The 16,055-nt window shown below is 42.5% G+C and overlaps 1 protein-coding gene across 1 annotated transcript in view; it reads left to right on the forward strand.

Moving 5' to 3' along the window:
* The first annotated feature begins 232 nt into the window (after positions 1 to 232).
* Positions 233 to 16,055, forward strand: part of LOC121550558 (regulator of G-protein signaling 9-like) — a 23,321-nt gene continuing 7,498 nt past the window's right edge. The window contains exons 1-10 of the mRNA XM_041862869.2: positions 233 to 330; positions 1,017 to 1,107; positions 2,017 to 2,113; positions 3,033 to 3,083; positions 3,299 to 3,405; positions 4,982 to 5,033; positions 12,233 to 12,291; positions 12,472 to 12,548; positions 13,417 to 13,498; positions 15,135 to 15,197. Coding sequence (XP_041718803.2) covers positions 299 to 330; positions 1,017 to 1,107; positions 2,017 to 2,113; positions 3,033 to 3,083; positions 3,299 to 3,405; positions 4,982 to 5,033; positions 12,233 to 12,291; positions 12,472 to 12,548; positions 13,417 to 13,498; positions 15,135 to 15,197 — 711 coding nt within the window. The 5' untranslated portion in view covers positions 233 to 298. The remainder of the gene's footprint in view (positions 331 to 1,016; positions 1,108 to 2,016; positions 2,114 to 3,032; positions 3,084 to 3,298; positions 3,406 to 4,981; positions 5,034 to 12,232; positions 12,292 to 12,471; positions 12,549 to 13,416; positions 13,499 to 15,134; positions 15,198 to 16,055) is intronic.

Here is a 16,055-nt window from a genome sequence, read left to right on the forward strand (position 1 = left end):
GGTAATTGCATATGAATAGTAATTGATAACACAATTGAAAAATCGTACCTTTCCTACACTAATAAACCATGGAATATTATGCTTAAGCCTACACAAAGTGTGCCTCACTTAGAAAGCTGAGTTGCTCTCTTGGAGATACAGCAACAAAGAAACAGTCGGTGGTTGTATTTGATTAACGTTTTATTAAAAAGTAAGGATTTCAACAAACAAAGAAAGGCACGCAACAACAGAGGACAAACATAGATACACGGAATCGGAGATTCACTCCGAACGCTCTCGTCTGCACTCAACTCCGCGGATGTGGTATCGTGGAGGTGAGGCTATCGGGAGGTGAGATATACATCAGCTACAACATGACAACACAATCAGAAGGGTGCACTGCATGCAGATCGTCGTAAATTCATATCATGCATTCATCAGCAGTACCACCTGGGTACGGTAGAGGGCAGTGTATACCCTGGGAGTCAAGAAGGTCCAGCACCTTCACCTGTGGTTTCTTTTTTTGGCACCATCTCTGGTTGAGGTAGCCCAGTCCTATGTTACCTGTGACATTCATAGGCCTAAATGAGAGATCAAATTAAAGTATATCTGTGAGACATTATTATTATTTTGTCATCCAGTGAAGTGATCGCAAAAAAAACTAGATTGTTTTTATCCTTTCTCTTTCACCACATTCTTGGTCTACAAATATTTTACATGGATTTTCTGTATATTTCTATATTTCAATAGCCTAAAACCCAAATACTGTTAAGTTTCAATTCAAGGTTTTATTGCCATATTGCCCCCAAATTGATAGTTGCTTGATGGTGTGACGTCTGGTGGTGCCACTGTCACAAGTAACGTGTTGTTAAACCAGAGTTTAGCCTAGCTGTCGTTGGTTGATAAATCCGTCCTCGCGCTTTCTGACCCCTCTCACGCAATCTCTGACGCGCGGTCAACGGAACAGGCCGGTATACCATTATACCTGTGTGATTATTTTTTTCATAAACATTTCATACCTGGATTTTCTTCTTTAGGATCGCATATCGACCGACTGCAAACATGACAATTAGGACGCTGAGAGATCATGGTCAGCACTACCGACCACGGATGGCATGCCTAAAAAATGTAGGTTACCTGTACATTTACATCATTTTATCAGTACTTTTAAATGTTTTGAGAAAAATGTAATAGACTTCAGATAAACTAAAAGTTCACATCAAGTCTACTGATTTTAGGTGGGCTGGTGATAGCCTACTTGTTGATATAGTATTGCTGAACAGTATAGCCTACAGTAAATTCATGAGGAGCCCCAAGATTGTTGTTTAAATTTCCCCTTTAGTGTCTTAAAAAAACGAATCAAGTGGTTTGTAGAAGTTCATTGTAAACTGTTATTTATTGCAACAGGTTTTAACTTGGGGGATTTAGCCGCCCATAATCCTGTTCCCATCCAATTATAAATGGAACAGTTGTGATGCCATCATGACTTTCAATGTGGTAAACTGCATAGCTTCATCAAAATATACTACTACACTCACACTATTGTTTCATGACCTGTAGGCTACTGTATATTTATTTTGTTTAGAGCGAAGAGATTGTAGACATCTCAGAGATCCAATTTCAATCTAAACTCTAAACAATGGTTTCTTGTACTATGGGTCGGGACCCAAAGTGGGCCCTGGGCATGTGAGAGGTGGGTCATGAGTTATGAGAATACATCTATAATCACCCACTATTTCTTCTTGATTTGGGTCATTGGTGGACCATTTGGGTCACAGAAGGACGGTCAATTTCTCATTTGGGTCTCGAGCTAAAAGAGTTTAAGAACCCCTGCTCTAAACCAATTAGCTGCTTGGACAACTGGGGTAAATGGCTCTGAGCCAATCAGGTCTTCCACATCTCAGAGGTCAGGGGTCGGAGGTATCATACATCACTATGACCTTTGACCTGATAGGTCTGTTTTCTTCCATTTCGTGAAACAAACCAAAGTGGATTGTGAGAGTGTGTGTCTGTCCTCTTCCTCCCACCCTGCTCCAGGTGGAGGTGTTTGTGGTTGAGATGCAGGATCCTAAGAGTGGGGTGAAGGGTGCCGACCAGAAACTCAACGTGACCACCATCCCACACGTCATCAACGGTGAGTCCAGAGGCTTACAGCACCAGATGGCAGCCCCACTGAGAGACATATCTCCTAAAACATTATCCCTCCATCTCCATTATACCATTACAATGTTTGCCCTAGATCGTTTTCTTGGTGGAGTGAAATGGCCACCGTAGCCATGTAGCAGGGCTGAACTAACCCAAACATTAAAAGAAAGCCATTTTTGTCAAGAAATTGTGAAAGCTAGGTAGTGGTGCTGCCTAGTAGGGGAAACCGTAGAGAAACACCTCCCACCAATGGTACATTGTTGTTATTTAATAACATCATTCTGGGAAGTTGTGGGTAGTTATTGGACTAGCTAAGATTCTAGAGCTGCGGCAGACTGTCTTGTAGACTGTCCTGCTAGGCTGCTAATGAAGGTTATATAAGACAGCTGTCAATTGGATGAGATCTGTGTGGTGCTTCTGTGCTCCCAAGCTGCCCTCTAATCCCTGGCTAAGACCAAGGCCAGGGGAAAGATCAGAGCTGCGTCCAGATTGGTAGCCTATTACCTACACACTACACTACAGAGCTTTATGGGTCCTGGTCAAAAGTAGAACACTATATAGGGAATAAGGTGCTATTTTGGGATGCACAGGAGGTCTGGAGATGAAGGGAAGGAAGAATGGTCGCTGGGCTAAGACCATGTGACGGACAGGAAATTGTCATCGCAGTCCAGTCATGGGGACTTCCTGCTTCAGTGCTGGTTGTTATTGTAATTTTAGTTTATCCTGATCAATCTAATCACAAGTTAAGCTATACGGTATACTGTCACATACTGTTATTAAGTCATGGATTTTGCACTGTGTCTGAGCCAGGTAGTACCTTCAAGAAATAGTGTGTGTAGGCCAGGCCTGTCAGAGCTGGCTCACTGTTGTCATACTCTGAATATCTACGTTCACCTGTCATCACACAGGGCAGGACATTCTAGCATGGATAGTCACCAAACTGAAGGTTACCACAGAAGGTAAGCAACTGGATTCTATGAATGGATTTGGCTGGGTACTTATATCAATTAATCCAACACAATAAAATGTATTATTTTAATGTCATTACTACGTCATTACCACGTTATTATGCAAGCAAGTAATTACTAGTTAAATGCTGTAAACTAAAGTATAACCAAGAGCTTTGATAATATATGAAGTATCATCCTCCCTCCTCTCCTCCCTCCTTCACCAGAGGCCCAGGCGTTTGGGACCATGCTGGTGGCCTACGGGTACATCTACCCCCTCCAGAACCACAGGAAGTTGGTCCTGGTCCCCGACAGCACCCTCTACCGCTTCCAGGTACCTACCTGTAACTACCTGTATCTCCCTGTAACTACCTGTGTCTATCTACCTGTATCTACCTGTGTCTATCTACCTGTGTCTATCTACCTGTAACTACCTGTGTCTATCTACCTGTATCTCCCTGTAGCGACCTGTGTTTATCTACCTGTAACTACCTGTCCTGTAACACCTACCTGGTACAACCAGGTAACTATATCTACCTGTAACACCTACCTGGTTTAGACAGGTAACTATATCTACCTGTAACACCTACCTGGTTCAGCCAGGTAACTATATCTACCTGTAACACCTACCTGGTTCAGCCAGGTAACTATATCTACCTGTAACACATACCTGGTTCAGCCAGGTAACTATATCTACCTGTAACACCTACCTGGTTCAGCCAGGTAACTATATCTACCTGTAACACCTACCTGGTTCAGCTAGGTAACTATATCTACCTGTAACACCTACCTGGTTCAGCCAGGTAACTATATCTACCTGTAACACCTACCTGGTTCAGACAGGTAACTATATCTACCTGTAACACCTACCTGGTTCAGACAGGTAACTATATCTACCTGTAACACCTACCTGGTTCAGACAGGTAACTATATCTACCTGTAACACCTACCTGGTTCAGCCAGGTAACTATATCTACCTGTAACACCTACCTGGTTCAGCCAGGTAACTATATCTACCTGTAACACATACCTGGTTCAGCCAGGTAACTATATCTACCTGTAACACCTACCTGGTTCAGCCAGGTAACTATATCTACCTGTAACACCTACCTGGTTCAGCCAGGTAACTATATCTACCTGTAACACCTACCTGGTTCAGCCAGGTAACTATATCCACCTGTAACACCTACCTGGTTCAGCCAGGTAACTATATCTACCTGTAACACCTACCTGGTTCAGCCAGGTAACTATATCTACCTGTAACACCTACCTGGTTCAGCCAGGTAACTATATCCACCTGTAACACCTACCTGGTTCAGCCAGGTAACTATATCTACCTGTAACACCTACCTGGTTCAGCCAGGTAACTAAGGTAACTATATCTACCTGTAACACCTACCTGGTTCAGCCAGGTAACTATATCTACCTGTAACACCTACCTGGTTCAGCCAGGTAACTATATCTACTTGAGAACGGAGCAGAAGACAATTTGTTGTTGTTCGCTGTAACATATGTACAATAAAGATGTATTATATTCTGTAGCACCTACCTGGTTACAGGTAACCCACAGTATGTTCAGTTACCACCGGGTCAGGTAACATTTCCCCACAGTAGAGCAGTTGTCATTAACCCCTGGTCAGGTAACATTTCCCCACAGTAGAGCAGTTGTCATTAACCCCTGGTCAGGTAACATTTCCCCACAGTAGAGCAGTTGTCATTAACCCCTGGTCAGGTAACATTTCTCCACACTAGAGCAGTTGTCATTAACCCCTGGTCAGGTAACATTTCCCCACAGTAGAGCAGTTGTCATTAACCCCTGGAAGGACACAGTGCCTGCTGTAGTTAGTATTTCAGTGAGGCAGAGGAAATGACTAATCTTCATGTCACTATCTGTCTCAACCTTTCCACAGACCCCTTATTACTGGCCCGTGCAGAAGTGGCCCGCTGAGGACATAGACTATGGTGGGTTTATCTTCTGGAGTGAAAGGAGAGTGAATGCCTAGTCACTGGCAGCTACTTATTTTTATGTAAAAAAAACATTAGGGGGTTGATCAGCTTAAATATTGCAGATAGATTGTGGCTTCCATCAATGTAATTGTCTGCATCTTTTCCAATCCCCCATATATATATTTTTTGTAAAACCTGCAAAATCGGCAGTGTATCAAATACTTGTTCTCCCCACTGTATATATACAGTGGGGAAAAAAAGTATTTAGTCAGCCACCAATTGTGCAAGTTCTCCCACTTAAAAAGATGAGAGAGGCCTGTAATTTTCATCATAGGTACACGTCAACTATGACAGACAAAATGAGAAAAAAAATCCAGAAAATCACATTGTAGGATTTTTTATGAATTTATTTGCAAATTATGGTGGAAAATAAGTATTTGGTCAATAACAAAAGTTTCTCGATACTTTGTTATATACCCTTTCTTGGCAATGACACAGGTCAAACGTTTTCTGTAAGTCTTCACAAGGTTTTCACACACTGTTGCTGGTATTTTGGCCCATTCATCCATGCAGATCTCCTCTAGAGCAGTGATGTTTTGGGGCTGTTGCTGGGCAACACGGACTTTCAACTCCCTCCAAAGATTTTCTATGGGGTTGAGATCTGGAGACTGGCTAGGCCCATCCAGGACCTTCAAATGCTTCTTACGAAGCCACTTCTTCGTTGCCCGGGCGGTGTGTTTGGGATCATTGTCATGCTGAAAGACCCAGCCATGTTTCATCTTCAATGCCCTTGCTGATGGAAGGAGGTTTTCACTCAAAATATCACGAAACATGGCCCCATTCATTCTTTCCTTTACACGGATCAGTCGTCCTGGTCCCTTTGCAGAAAAACAGCCCCAAAGCATGATGTTTCTACCCCCATGCTTCACAGTAGGTATGGTGTTCTTTGGATGCAACTCAGCATTCTTTGTCCTCCAAACACAACGAGTTGAGTTTTTACCAAAAAGTTCTATTTTGGTTTCATCTGACCATATGACATTCTCCCAATCCTCTTCTGGATCATCCAAATGCACTCTAGCAAACTTCAGACGGGCCTGGACATGTACTGGCTTAAGCAGGGGGACACGTCTGGCACTGCAGGATTTGAGTCCCTGGCGGCGTAGTGTGTTACTGATGGTAGGCTTTGTTACTTTGGTCCAAGCTCTCTGCAGGTCATTTACTAGGTCCCCCCGTGTGGTTCTGGGATTTTTGCTCACCGTTCTTGTGATCATTTTGACCCCATGGGGTGAGATCTTGCGTGGAGCCCCAGATCGAGGGAGATTATCAGTGGTCTTGTATGTCTTCCATTTCCTAATAATTGCTCCCACAGTTGATTTCTTCAAACCAAGCTGCTTACCTATTGCAGATTCAGTCTTCCCAGCCTGGTGCAGGTCTACAATTTTTTTTCTGGTGTCCTTTGGCAGCTCTTTGGTCTTGGCCATAGTGGAGTTTGGAGTGTGACTGTTTGAGGTTGTGGACATGTGTATTTTATACTGATAACAAGTTCAAACAGGTGCCATTAATACAGGTAACGAGTGGAGGACAGAGGAGCCTCTTAAAGAAGAAGTTACAGGTCTGTGAGAGCCAGAAATCTTGCTTGTTTGTAGGTGACCAAATACTTATTTTCCACCATAATTTGCAAATAAATTCATAAAAAATCCTACAATGTGATTTTCTGGAGAAAAAAAATCTCAATTTGTCTGTCATAGTTGACGTGTACCTATGATGAAAATTACAGGCCTCTCTCATCTTTTTAAGTGGGAGAACTTGCACAATTGGTGGCTAACTAAATACTTTTTCCCCCCACTGTATATATATATATATATACATACAGTGAGGGAAAAAAGTATTTGATCCCCTGATTTTGTACGTTTGCCCACTGACAAAGAAATGATCAGTCTATAATTTTAATGGTAGGTTTATTTGAACAGTGAGAGACAGAACAACAACAACAAAAATCCAGAAAAACGCATGTCAAAATTTTTATACATTGATTTGCATTTTAATGAGGGAAATAAGTATCTGACCCCCTCTCAATCAGAAAGATTTCTGGCTCCCAGGTGTCTTTTATACAGGTAACGAGAGTGCTCCTAATCTCAGCTCGTTACCTGTATAAAAGACACCCGTCCACAGAAGCAATCAATCAATCAGATTCCAAACTCTCCACCATGGCCAAGACCAAAGAGCTCTCCAAGGATGTCAGGGACAAGATTGTAGACCTACACAAGGCTGGAATGGGCTACAAGACCATCGCCAAGCAGCTTGGTGAGAAGGTGACAACAGTTGGTGCGATTATTCGCAAATGGAAGAAACACAAAAGCACTGTCAATCTCCCTCGGCCTGGGGTTTTGCCACCAAGTACTAAGTCATGTTTTGCAGAGGGGTCAAATACTTATTTCCCACATTAAAATGCAAATCAATTTATAACATTTTTGACATGCGTTTTTCTGGATTTTTTTGTTGTTATTCTGTCTCTCACTGTTCAAATAAACCTACCATTAAAATTATAGACTGATCATGTCTTTGTCAGTGGGCAAACGTACAAAATCAGCAGGGGATCAAATACTTTTTTCCCTCACTGTATATATATATACAGTGCCCTCCACAATTATTGGCACCCCTGTTTAAGATGTGGTCGAGGACTTCCAAAAATTCTCCTTTTTTTTCAAACAACATAGAACCCAAATGCAAAAAAATAGAAAAATCCAACCTTTTATTTAAGTACATTACTTTGGTGTAAAAAAAAAAATTGTGTCCCACAATTATTGGCACCCCTGAGGTTAATACTTTGTACAACCCCCTTTTGCCAACAAGACAGCACTTAATCTCCTCCTATAACATTTCACAAGATTGGAGAACACAGAGAGAGGGATCTTTGACCATTCTTCTTTGCACAATCTTTCTAGATCATCTAGTGTCCTGGGTCCTCTCTTATGCACTCTCCTCTTTAGCTCGCCCCACAGGTTTTCGATTGGGTTGAGGTCTGGGGACTGAGATGGCCATGGGAGGACCTTGAGTTTGTGACTGCTGAACCATTTTTGTGTCGATTTTGCCACATGTTTTGGATCATTATCCTGCTGAAAGACCCAATGACGACCCATCTTCAGCTTTCTGGCAGAGGCCATCAGGTTTTTATTTAAAATGTCCTGGTAGTTCAAAGCGTTCATAATGCCATGCACCCTAACAAGGTTCCCAGGGCCTTTGGAAGAGAAACAGGCCCACAGCATCACAGATCCTCCACCATACTTCACGGTGGGCATGAGGTGCTTTTCGGCATACTCATCTTTTGTTTTACGCCAGACCCACTTAGAGTGTTTGTTGCCAAAAAGCTCAATCTTAGTCTCATCTGACCAAAGCACACGATCCCAGTTGAAGTCCCAGTGCCGCTTAGCAAACTCCAGACGTTTACGTTTGTGAGTGTTAGTGAGAAAATGATTTTTCTTTGCATGCCTCCCAAACAGCTTGTTGGCATGTAGAGAGCGTCTGATGGTTGTTTTGGAGACTTTGTGACCCCAAGATGCCACTCTTTGATGCAATTCTGTGACAGTGAGCTTAGGACTTTTTTTTTACTTCTCTTACCATCCTCCTCACTGTGCGTTGTGGCAAGATAAACTTGGGACCTCTTCCAGCCTTGTTTGTCACTGTTCCAGTTGTTTTAAACTTCTTAATGATTCCTCTGACTGTAGATACGGGCAAGTTAAGGCGAGTGGCTATTTTCTTGTAGCCATTGCCTGACTTATGAAGGTCGACACAAATCTGCCTTACTTGAATGGTGTGTTCTCTTGTCTTTGCCATGTTGACAAATGGGTAAGAGAATTAGGCCTCTGTGTCACGTCATATTTATACCCCAGGGAAACAGGAAGTAATGAATTACTAATTAAAAGTTCCTAGATACCCTGACCAACTTTAGCAACTACAGAAAAATATATTTTTTAAAAAATCAATTAAAATTTTCTGCGGAATTGTTAGGGGTGCCAATAATTGTGGGACACATGATTTCAAGTTTATTTTTTTCTAAATGTGTGATTTTTTTTTTTACCACCAAAGTAATGTACTTAAATAAAAGGTTGGATTTTTCTCTTTTTTTGCATTTGGGTTCTATGTTGTTAAAAAAAAAAAGGAGAATTTTTGGAAGTCCTCGACCACATCTTAAACAGGGGTGCCAATAATAGTGGAGGGCACTGTATATATATATACAGTGGGGAGAACAAGTATTTGATACACTGCCGATTTTGCAGGTTTTCCAAAAATCCAGAAAATCATATTGTATGATTTTTAAGTAATTAATTTGCATTTTATTGCATGACATAAGTATTTGATCACCTACCAACCAGTAAGAATTCCGGCTCTCACAGACCTGTTCGTTTTTCTTTAAGAAGCCCTCCTGTTCTCCACTCATTACCTGTATTAACTGCACCTATTTGAACTTGTTACCTGTATAAAAGACACCTGTCCACACACTCAATCAAACAGACTCCAACCTCTCCACAATGGCCAAGACCAGAGAGCTGTGTAAGGACATCAGGGATACAATTGTAGACCTGCACAAGGCTGGGATGGGCTACAGGACAATAGGCAAGCAGCTTCAGCTTGGTGAGAAGGCAACAACTGTTGGCGCAATTATTAGAAAATGGAAGAAGTTCAAGATGACGATAAATCACCCTCGGTCTGGGGCTCCATGCAAGATCTCACCTCGTGGGGCATCAATGATCATGAGGAAGGTGAGGGATCAGCCCAGAACTACACGGCAGGACCTGGTCAATGACCTGAAGAGAGCTGGGACCACAGTCTCAAAGAAAACCATTAGTAACACACTACGCCGTCATGGATTAAAATCCTGCAGCGCACGCAAGGTCCCCCTGCTCAAGCCAGCGCATGTCCAGGCCCGTCTGAAGTTTGCCAATGACCATCTGGATGATCCAGAGGAGGAATGGGAGAAGGTCATGTGGTCTGATGAGACAAAAATAGAGCTTTTTGGTCTAAACTCCACTCGCCGTGTTTGGAGGAAGAAGAAGGATGAGTACAACCCCAAGAACACCATCCCAACAGTGAAGCATGGAGGTGGAAACATCATTCTTTGGGGATGCTTTTCTGCAAAGGGGACAGGACGTCTGCCCCGTATTGAGGGAGGATGGATGGGGCCATGTATCGCGAGATCTTGGCCAACAACCTCCTTCCCTCAGTAAGAGCATTGAAGATGGGTCGTGGCTGGATCTTCCAGCATGACAACGACCCGAAACACACAGCCAGGGCAACTAAGGAGTGGCTCCGTAAGAAGCATCTCAAGGTCCTGGAGTGGCCTAGCCAGTCTCCAGACCTGAACCCAATAGAACATCTTTGCAGGGAGCTGAAAGTCCGTATTGCCCAGCGACAGCCCCGAAACCTGAAGGATCTGGAGAAGGTCTGTATGGAGGAGTGGCCCAAAATCCATGCTGCAGTGTGTGCAAACCCTGGTCAAGACCTACAGGAAACGTATGATCTCTGTAATTGCAAACAAAGGTTTCTGTACCAAATATTAAGTTCTGCTTTTCTGATGTATCAAATACTTATGTCATGCAATAAAATGCAAATGAATTACTTAAAAATCATACAATGTGATTTTCTGGATTTTTGTTTTAGATTCCGTCTCTCACAGTTGAAGTGTACCTATGATAAAAATTACAGACCTCTACATGCTTTGTAAGTAGGAAAACCTGCAAAATCGGCAGTGTATCAAATACTTGTTCTCCCCACTGTATATATATATATATATATATAAAATATATTTTTAAAAAATATATATTTTCCTTCATTATCTTCCCCTAACCCTACCACCGCTCCCCTAATTAGAATAAACTAATGGCCAACAACAATTAGGCTTCTACTTCCAACTTATACATACTATATACATTTTACAGACACAGTATATTTTACAATTGTTCTCTTTTGTTTGTTTTTAGTCCCATCCTTCAGCTACCCTGAACCCCTCCCATCTATCTCTGAAGACCATCCAGTTTTGATTTCTATTTGCCATATATTTTTCAACTGTGCTGTGATGTTTTACAAAAGTTCTGAACCTTTCTATTCTCATAGTTTCTACAGATTGTAAATTAAAGGTAAACATTTTTGCTAAGAGTATTATTATATTATTGAATGATTGACTATGACTTTTCAAAAATATTGGCACGGGTGTTGTTAGGTTGAGGGCCGGCAAACCATGCCAATATATCCCCCAAACACCGGCTTCGAGGGCATTATCACTTTTATACAACGGGTTACCAACATATTCAAATAATGATTGTCATATTTTCATAAAAAAAGTTATTTTGATTAATTTTATTCATACTATTTCATCCTTCCACAAAATATAGTCCAGACACAAATCTAGGGTTTATACCCAAGCCGGATGGTCGTTCGTTCTATCGTTGTGAGGACAGACGCTTGGAGAGTACAGGGAGTGAGACCCACCCGTTGTATAATATTTAATAATTTCTGCCCTCTGAATTCATATTAATTATATAAATAGGCCCGTTTAATTTTGTCTGGCTTGCAAATAAAAATCCAAATAAAATGAAATATTTTTTGCTCATATAATTTAAAAAACAAGTCGCTAGGTGTAGGCAAGGGCTTATGCAAATAGGTAAACTAGGATATGACTAAAGAGTTAATCAGGGTGATTTTTCCACAAATAGACAGGTATTTTCCTTTCCATGGTAGCAAGATCGTATCTATTTTTGCTAACTTTCTATTAAAATGTATTGTGGTGAGATCATGTCTTTCTACCGAGTATGCCCACTTCACCATCAGACCATTTTATTGGTAAACTACACGGTAATGTAAAAGTTGTATTTTTAGTGATCCAATACGTAATATAGTGCACATATCATAATTTGGTTGTAATCCAGAGAGATTCGAAAAATTATCTAGATCCTCTATGAGGCTGTGGAGGGATCCAAATTGTGGATTTAAAAGAAAACATTAATCATCAGCGTACGATGACATCTTTGTTTTTAAGCCCTGTCAGCTACTTCTTAGTGTGATTTGTTGTTCCAGCTAGTTAAGATAGTGATACAATAACATTCTGAGTCACATGCTCTCACCTAGACAAGCTGATGATGTATTAACTCAGTTTTCTGCAACTGGCTGAGGTAAAGATGTGGTAAATAACGTATGGTATACTTCCTCTCTCCCTAAAGCCATCTACCTGGCCAGGAGAAACATCCGGAAGAAGGGGATGCTGGAGCCCTATGAGCAGGTACTGCAGGTGTAAAAAAAAAAAGAAGGAAAAAAATGCATTTCTTAAATAAATCCTGCTGACTACGACTGTGATATGTGGTTGTCTCACCTAGCTATCTCTGGATTTTTACTTTGGTGGATTTGTCGTCTGTCTATTTGACTTTAGATACTTTAGTCAAACATCTGTTGTTTTCAACAGCAACACTACGACAACCTCCACAAATGGATGAACCCCAAGTGGGATTTCATCGTGATGCAGGCTACAGAACAGTACAAGTATGTAACCGTCTGTTGTCTGACGTCTGTTGTCTGTTTATGTGTTGGTAGGGACCCACACGGTGTGCAGGCTTTTGTTCCAGACCAGCACTAACATGCCTGATTCACCTAATCAAGAGCTGTGTGATTATTTGAAATAGGTGTGTTAGTACTTAGATGAATAAAAGCCTGCACACCCAGTGGGTCCCCAAGACTAAGTGTGATTCAATAGTGACCTGGCTTTCTCTGTCTCCTGTATCTATCTCCTTTCCCATGTCTGTCTCTCTGTCTCCTGTCTGTCTCTCTGTCTCCTCTCTGTCTCTCCTATGTCTCTCTGTCTCCTGTCTGTCTCTCCCATGTCTCATGTCTGTCTCTCTGTCTCCTGTCTGTCTCTCCCATGCCACTCTGTCTCCTGTATGTCTCTCCCATGTCTCTCTGTCTCGTATATGTCTCTCCTGTGTCTCTCTGTCTCCTGTCTGTCTCTGTCTCCTGTCTGTATCTTCTGTGTCTCTCTGTCTCCTGTCTGTCTCTCTGTCTGCTGTCTGTCTCTCCCATGTCTCTCTGTCTCCTGTATGTCTCTCCCATGTCTCTCTGTCTCCTATATGTCTCTCCTGTGTCTCTCTTTCTCCTGTGTGTCTCCTGTCTGTCTCTCCCGTGTCTGTCTGTCTCGTGTCTGTCTGTCTCGTGTCTGTCTGTCTCTCCCGTGTCTGTCTGTCTGTCTGTCTGTCTGTCTGTCTGTCTCCTGTCTGTATGTCTCTCCCCTGTCTGTCTGTCTGTCTGTCTGTCTGTCTCCTGTCTGTCTCTCCCCTGTCTGTCTGTCTGTCTCCTGTCTGACTCTCCCCTGTCTGTCTGTCTGTCTGTCTCCTGTCTGTCTCCGTGTGTGTGTCAGGGCTAATAAGGAGAGGAAGAAGCCAGACAGAGTGGTGTTGGACTGTCAGGAGAGAGCCTACTGGATAATACACAGGCCACCAGTGAGTTCAGACCTACCAGAGAGTGTGTGTGTGCGTGTGTGTGTGTGTACACATGGAAAGGATATTGTTCCTGTCAGTCTATGAAGTCCATAGTGTCTAGTCCTGCTCTCTCTCCATTCACTGTGACCCTGTTTCGTGATGGAATTTACTCTGACCCCTCTGTAATGTTCGATGCGGCAGTAAACAGCTCAGAGGCAAGTATATCCTTTTAGGTTATTTAATGGTGAACTCACTTGAATAGTTAATGCAATGGGGCTTCTCTGCTAAATGGCAACATGACTAATGACAAGTTAAGTTCACGGTCATATCCCTACGCAGGTTACTCTAGTGATAGTTGTATCACTCAGTAGTGTTAATACGTGTCACATAGGAACTATATCAGCTCACATCTTCCCTCCTCTTAGTCTGTAGACCTCTATGAGACCTGTATGAGACCTGTATGAGACCTCTATGAGACCTCTATGAGACCTCTATGAGACCTCTATGAGACCTCTATGAGACCAGTATGAGACCTCTATGAGACCTCTATGAGACCTCTATGAGACCTCTATGAGACCAGTATGAGACCTCTATGAGACCTCTATGAGACCTGTAATGTTATTACATGACCAAAAATAAAAACAAGCTTCTCTAGTCTGTCAATGACATAATACTATGCCCCGGATCAATCACAAACAAACATTATTCCCCCCCCCCCCAACAACGGTTTCTGTTATTTTTTTCTCAACAAAACTTTTCTTTCAACATAACAGTCTCTTTATTTTCAGTGTTCCGTCTTAACTTGAACGTTGAACTAATGGCTGCTGGCTGGACTACCAGTTTCCTGCATGGAGATGCTGAGGGTTATTCTGCCTCACTCTCACGATGAGGCCATGGCCCAGACAGACAGAACAGCAACACCAGCAGAGATACAGGACCTGAAACCTCTTCAGAACTAGAGGTCTACTGGGTTCAGTCCAGTCTTTATTACACACTGGGTGGTAGTGAACCAGTACATGGGAACTAACAGGTGTCATCAGTGGAACATTTGGAGAACATCGCCAAGGACTATGTGTGATGTAACAGAACACATGTAAAAAGATATGAGGTGTTTTTTAGGACATGGGAAAATCAAACCTGTTAGCCAGTTCAGGTAGGCCTCCGCGCCACAGCAGGAAACTAGGAGGGGTGCTGGACAACACTGACGGAAATCCAACAAAATGGCTGACCAGGAAAAACTTCCAAAAGGACTAATTAGAGGCAGAAAGGAATTGGAGCACGTTCAAGTAGCTTCCAATTGGCTCATTCATCCCCCCTCCTCTCCCCTGTAACTATTCCCCAGGTCGTTGCAGTAAATGAGAATGTGTTCTCAGTCAACCTACCTGGTAAAATAAGGGTTATTTAAATACAAGTATATATAATGTTCTCATTCAAAATGAACTATGATTGATGATGTTGGTGCCAGATCTGTTTGGAGAAAAAAAATCGGTATGCACATTGGAGACTGTTAACAATGCAAAATGATCGTATGTCAGTTGATGCTTCTTGCTGAGTTTTCCCAGGTCCTTACCCAGGGGTCTGTGCTCCAGACTGTGTAGATAATATGTGGAGGTACAGCACAGCAGACTGACTAAAGAGGTGCTTGGTCTGTCCACAGCGCCGGACACACAGCGCCATGGACTACGGACTGGACCGTCTCATTGACCCCAATGCAGAGGAGGTAACAGGTGAGGACTGTGCTGTCTGAGACATTTCCCTTGGAAAACAGAGAGTGTCCCAAATGGCACCCTGTGCTTTATACAGTGAGTGTACAAAACATTAAGGACACCTTCCTAATATTGAGTCGCCCCCCTTTGTCCTTAGAACAGCCTCAATTCGTCGGGGCGTGGATTCTACAATGTGTTGAAAGCGTTCCACAGGGATGCTGGCCCATGTTGATTCCAATGCTTCCCACAGTTGTGTCAAGTTGGCTGGATGTCCTTTGGGTGGTGGACCATTCTTGATACACACGAGAAACTGTGTATCAAGCGTGAAAAACATATTGAAGAACAATCTGGCATTAATGGCCATGTACTCTTATAATCTCCACCCGGCACAGCCAGAAGAGGACTGGTCACCCCCTCAGAGCCTGGTTCCTCTCTAGGTTTCTTCCTAGGTTCCTGCCTTTCTAGGGAGTTTTTCCTAGCCACCTTGCTTCTACATTTGCATTGCTTGCTGTTTGGGGTTTTAGACTGGGTTTCTGTATAGCACTTTGTGACATCTGCTGATCTAAAAAGGGCTTTATAAATACATTTGACTTGACTTGAAAAACGCAGCAGGCACTTACTACCATACCCCGTTCAAAAGCACTTACATCTTTTGTCTTGCCCATTCACCCTCTGAATGGCACACACACAATCCATGTCTCAATTGTCTCAAGGCTTAAAAATCCTTCTTTAACCCGTCTCCTCCCCTTCATCTACACTGATTTGAAGTGGATTTAACAAGTAACATCAATAAGGGATCATAGCTTTCACCTGGATTCACCTGGTCAGTCTATGTCATGGACAGATCAGGTGTCCTTAATGTTTTGTATACT

Source organism: Coregonus clupeaformis, chromosome 35, assembly GCF_020615455.1.
Source record: "Coregonus clupeaformis isolate EN_2021a chromosome 35, ASM2061545v1, whole genome shotgun sequence".
NCBI classification, from domain to species: Eukaryota; Metazoa; Chordata; class Actinopteri; order Salmoniformes; family Salmonidae; genus Coregonus; species Coregonus clupeaformis.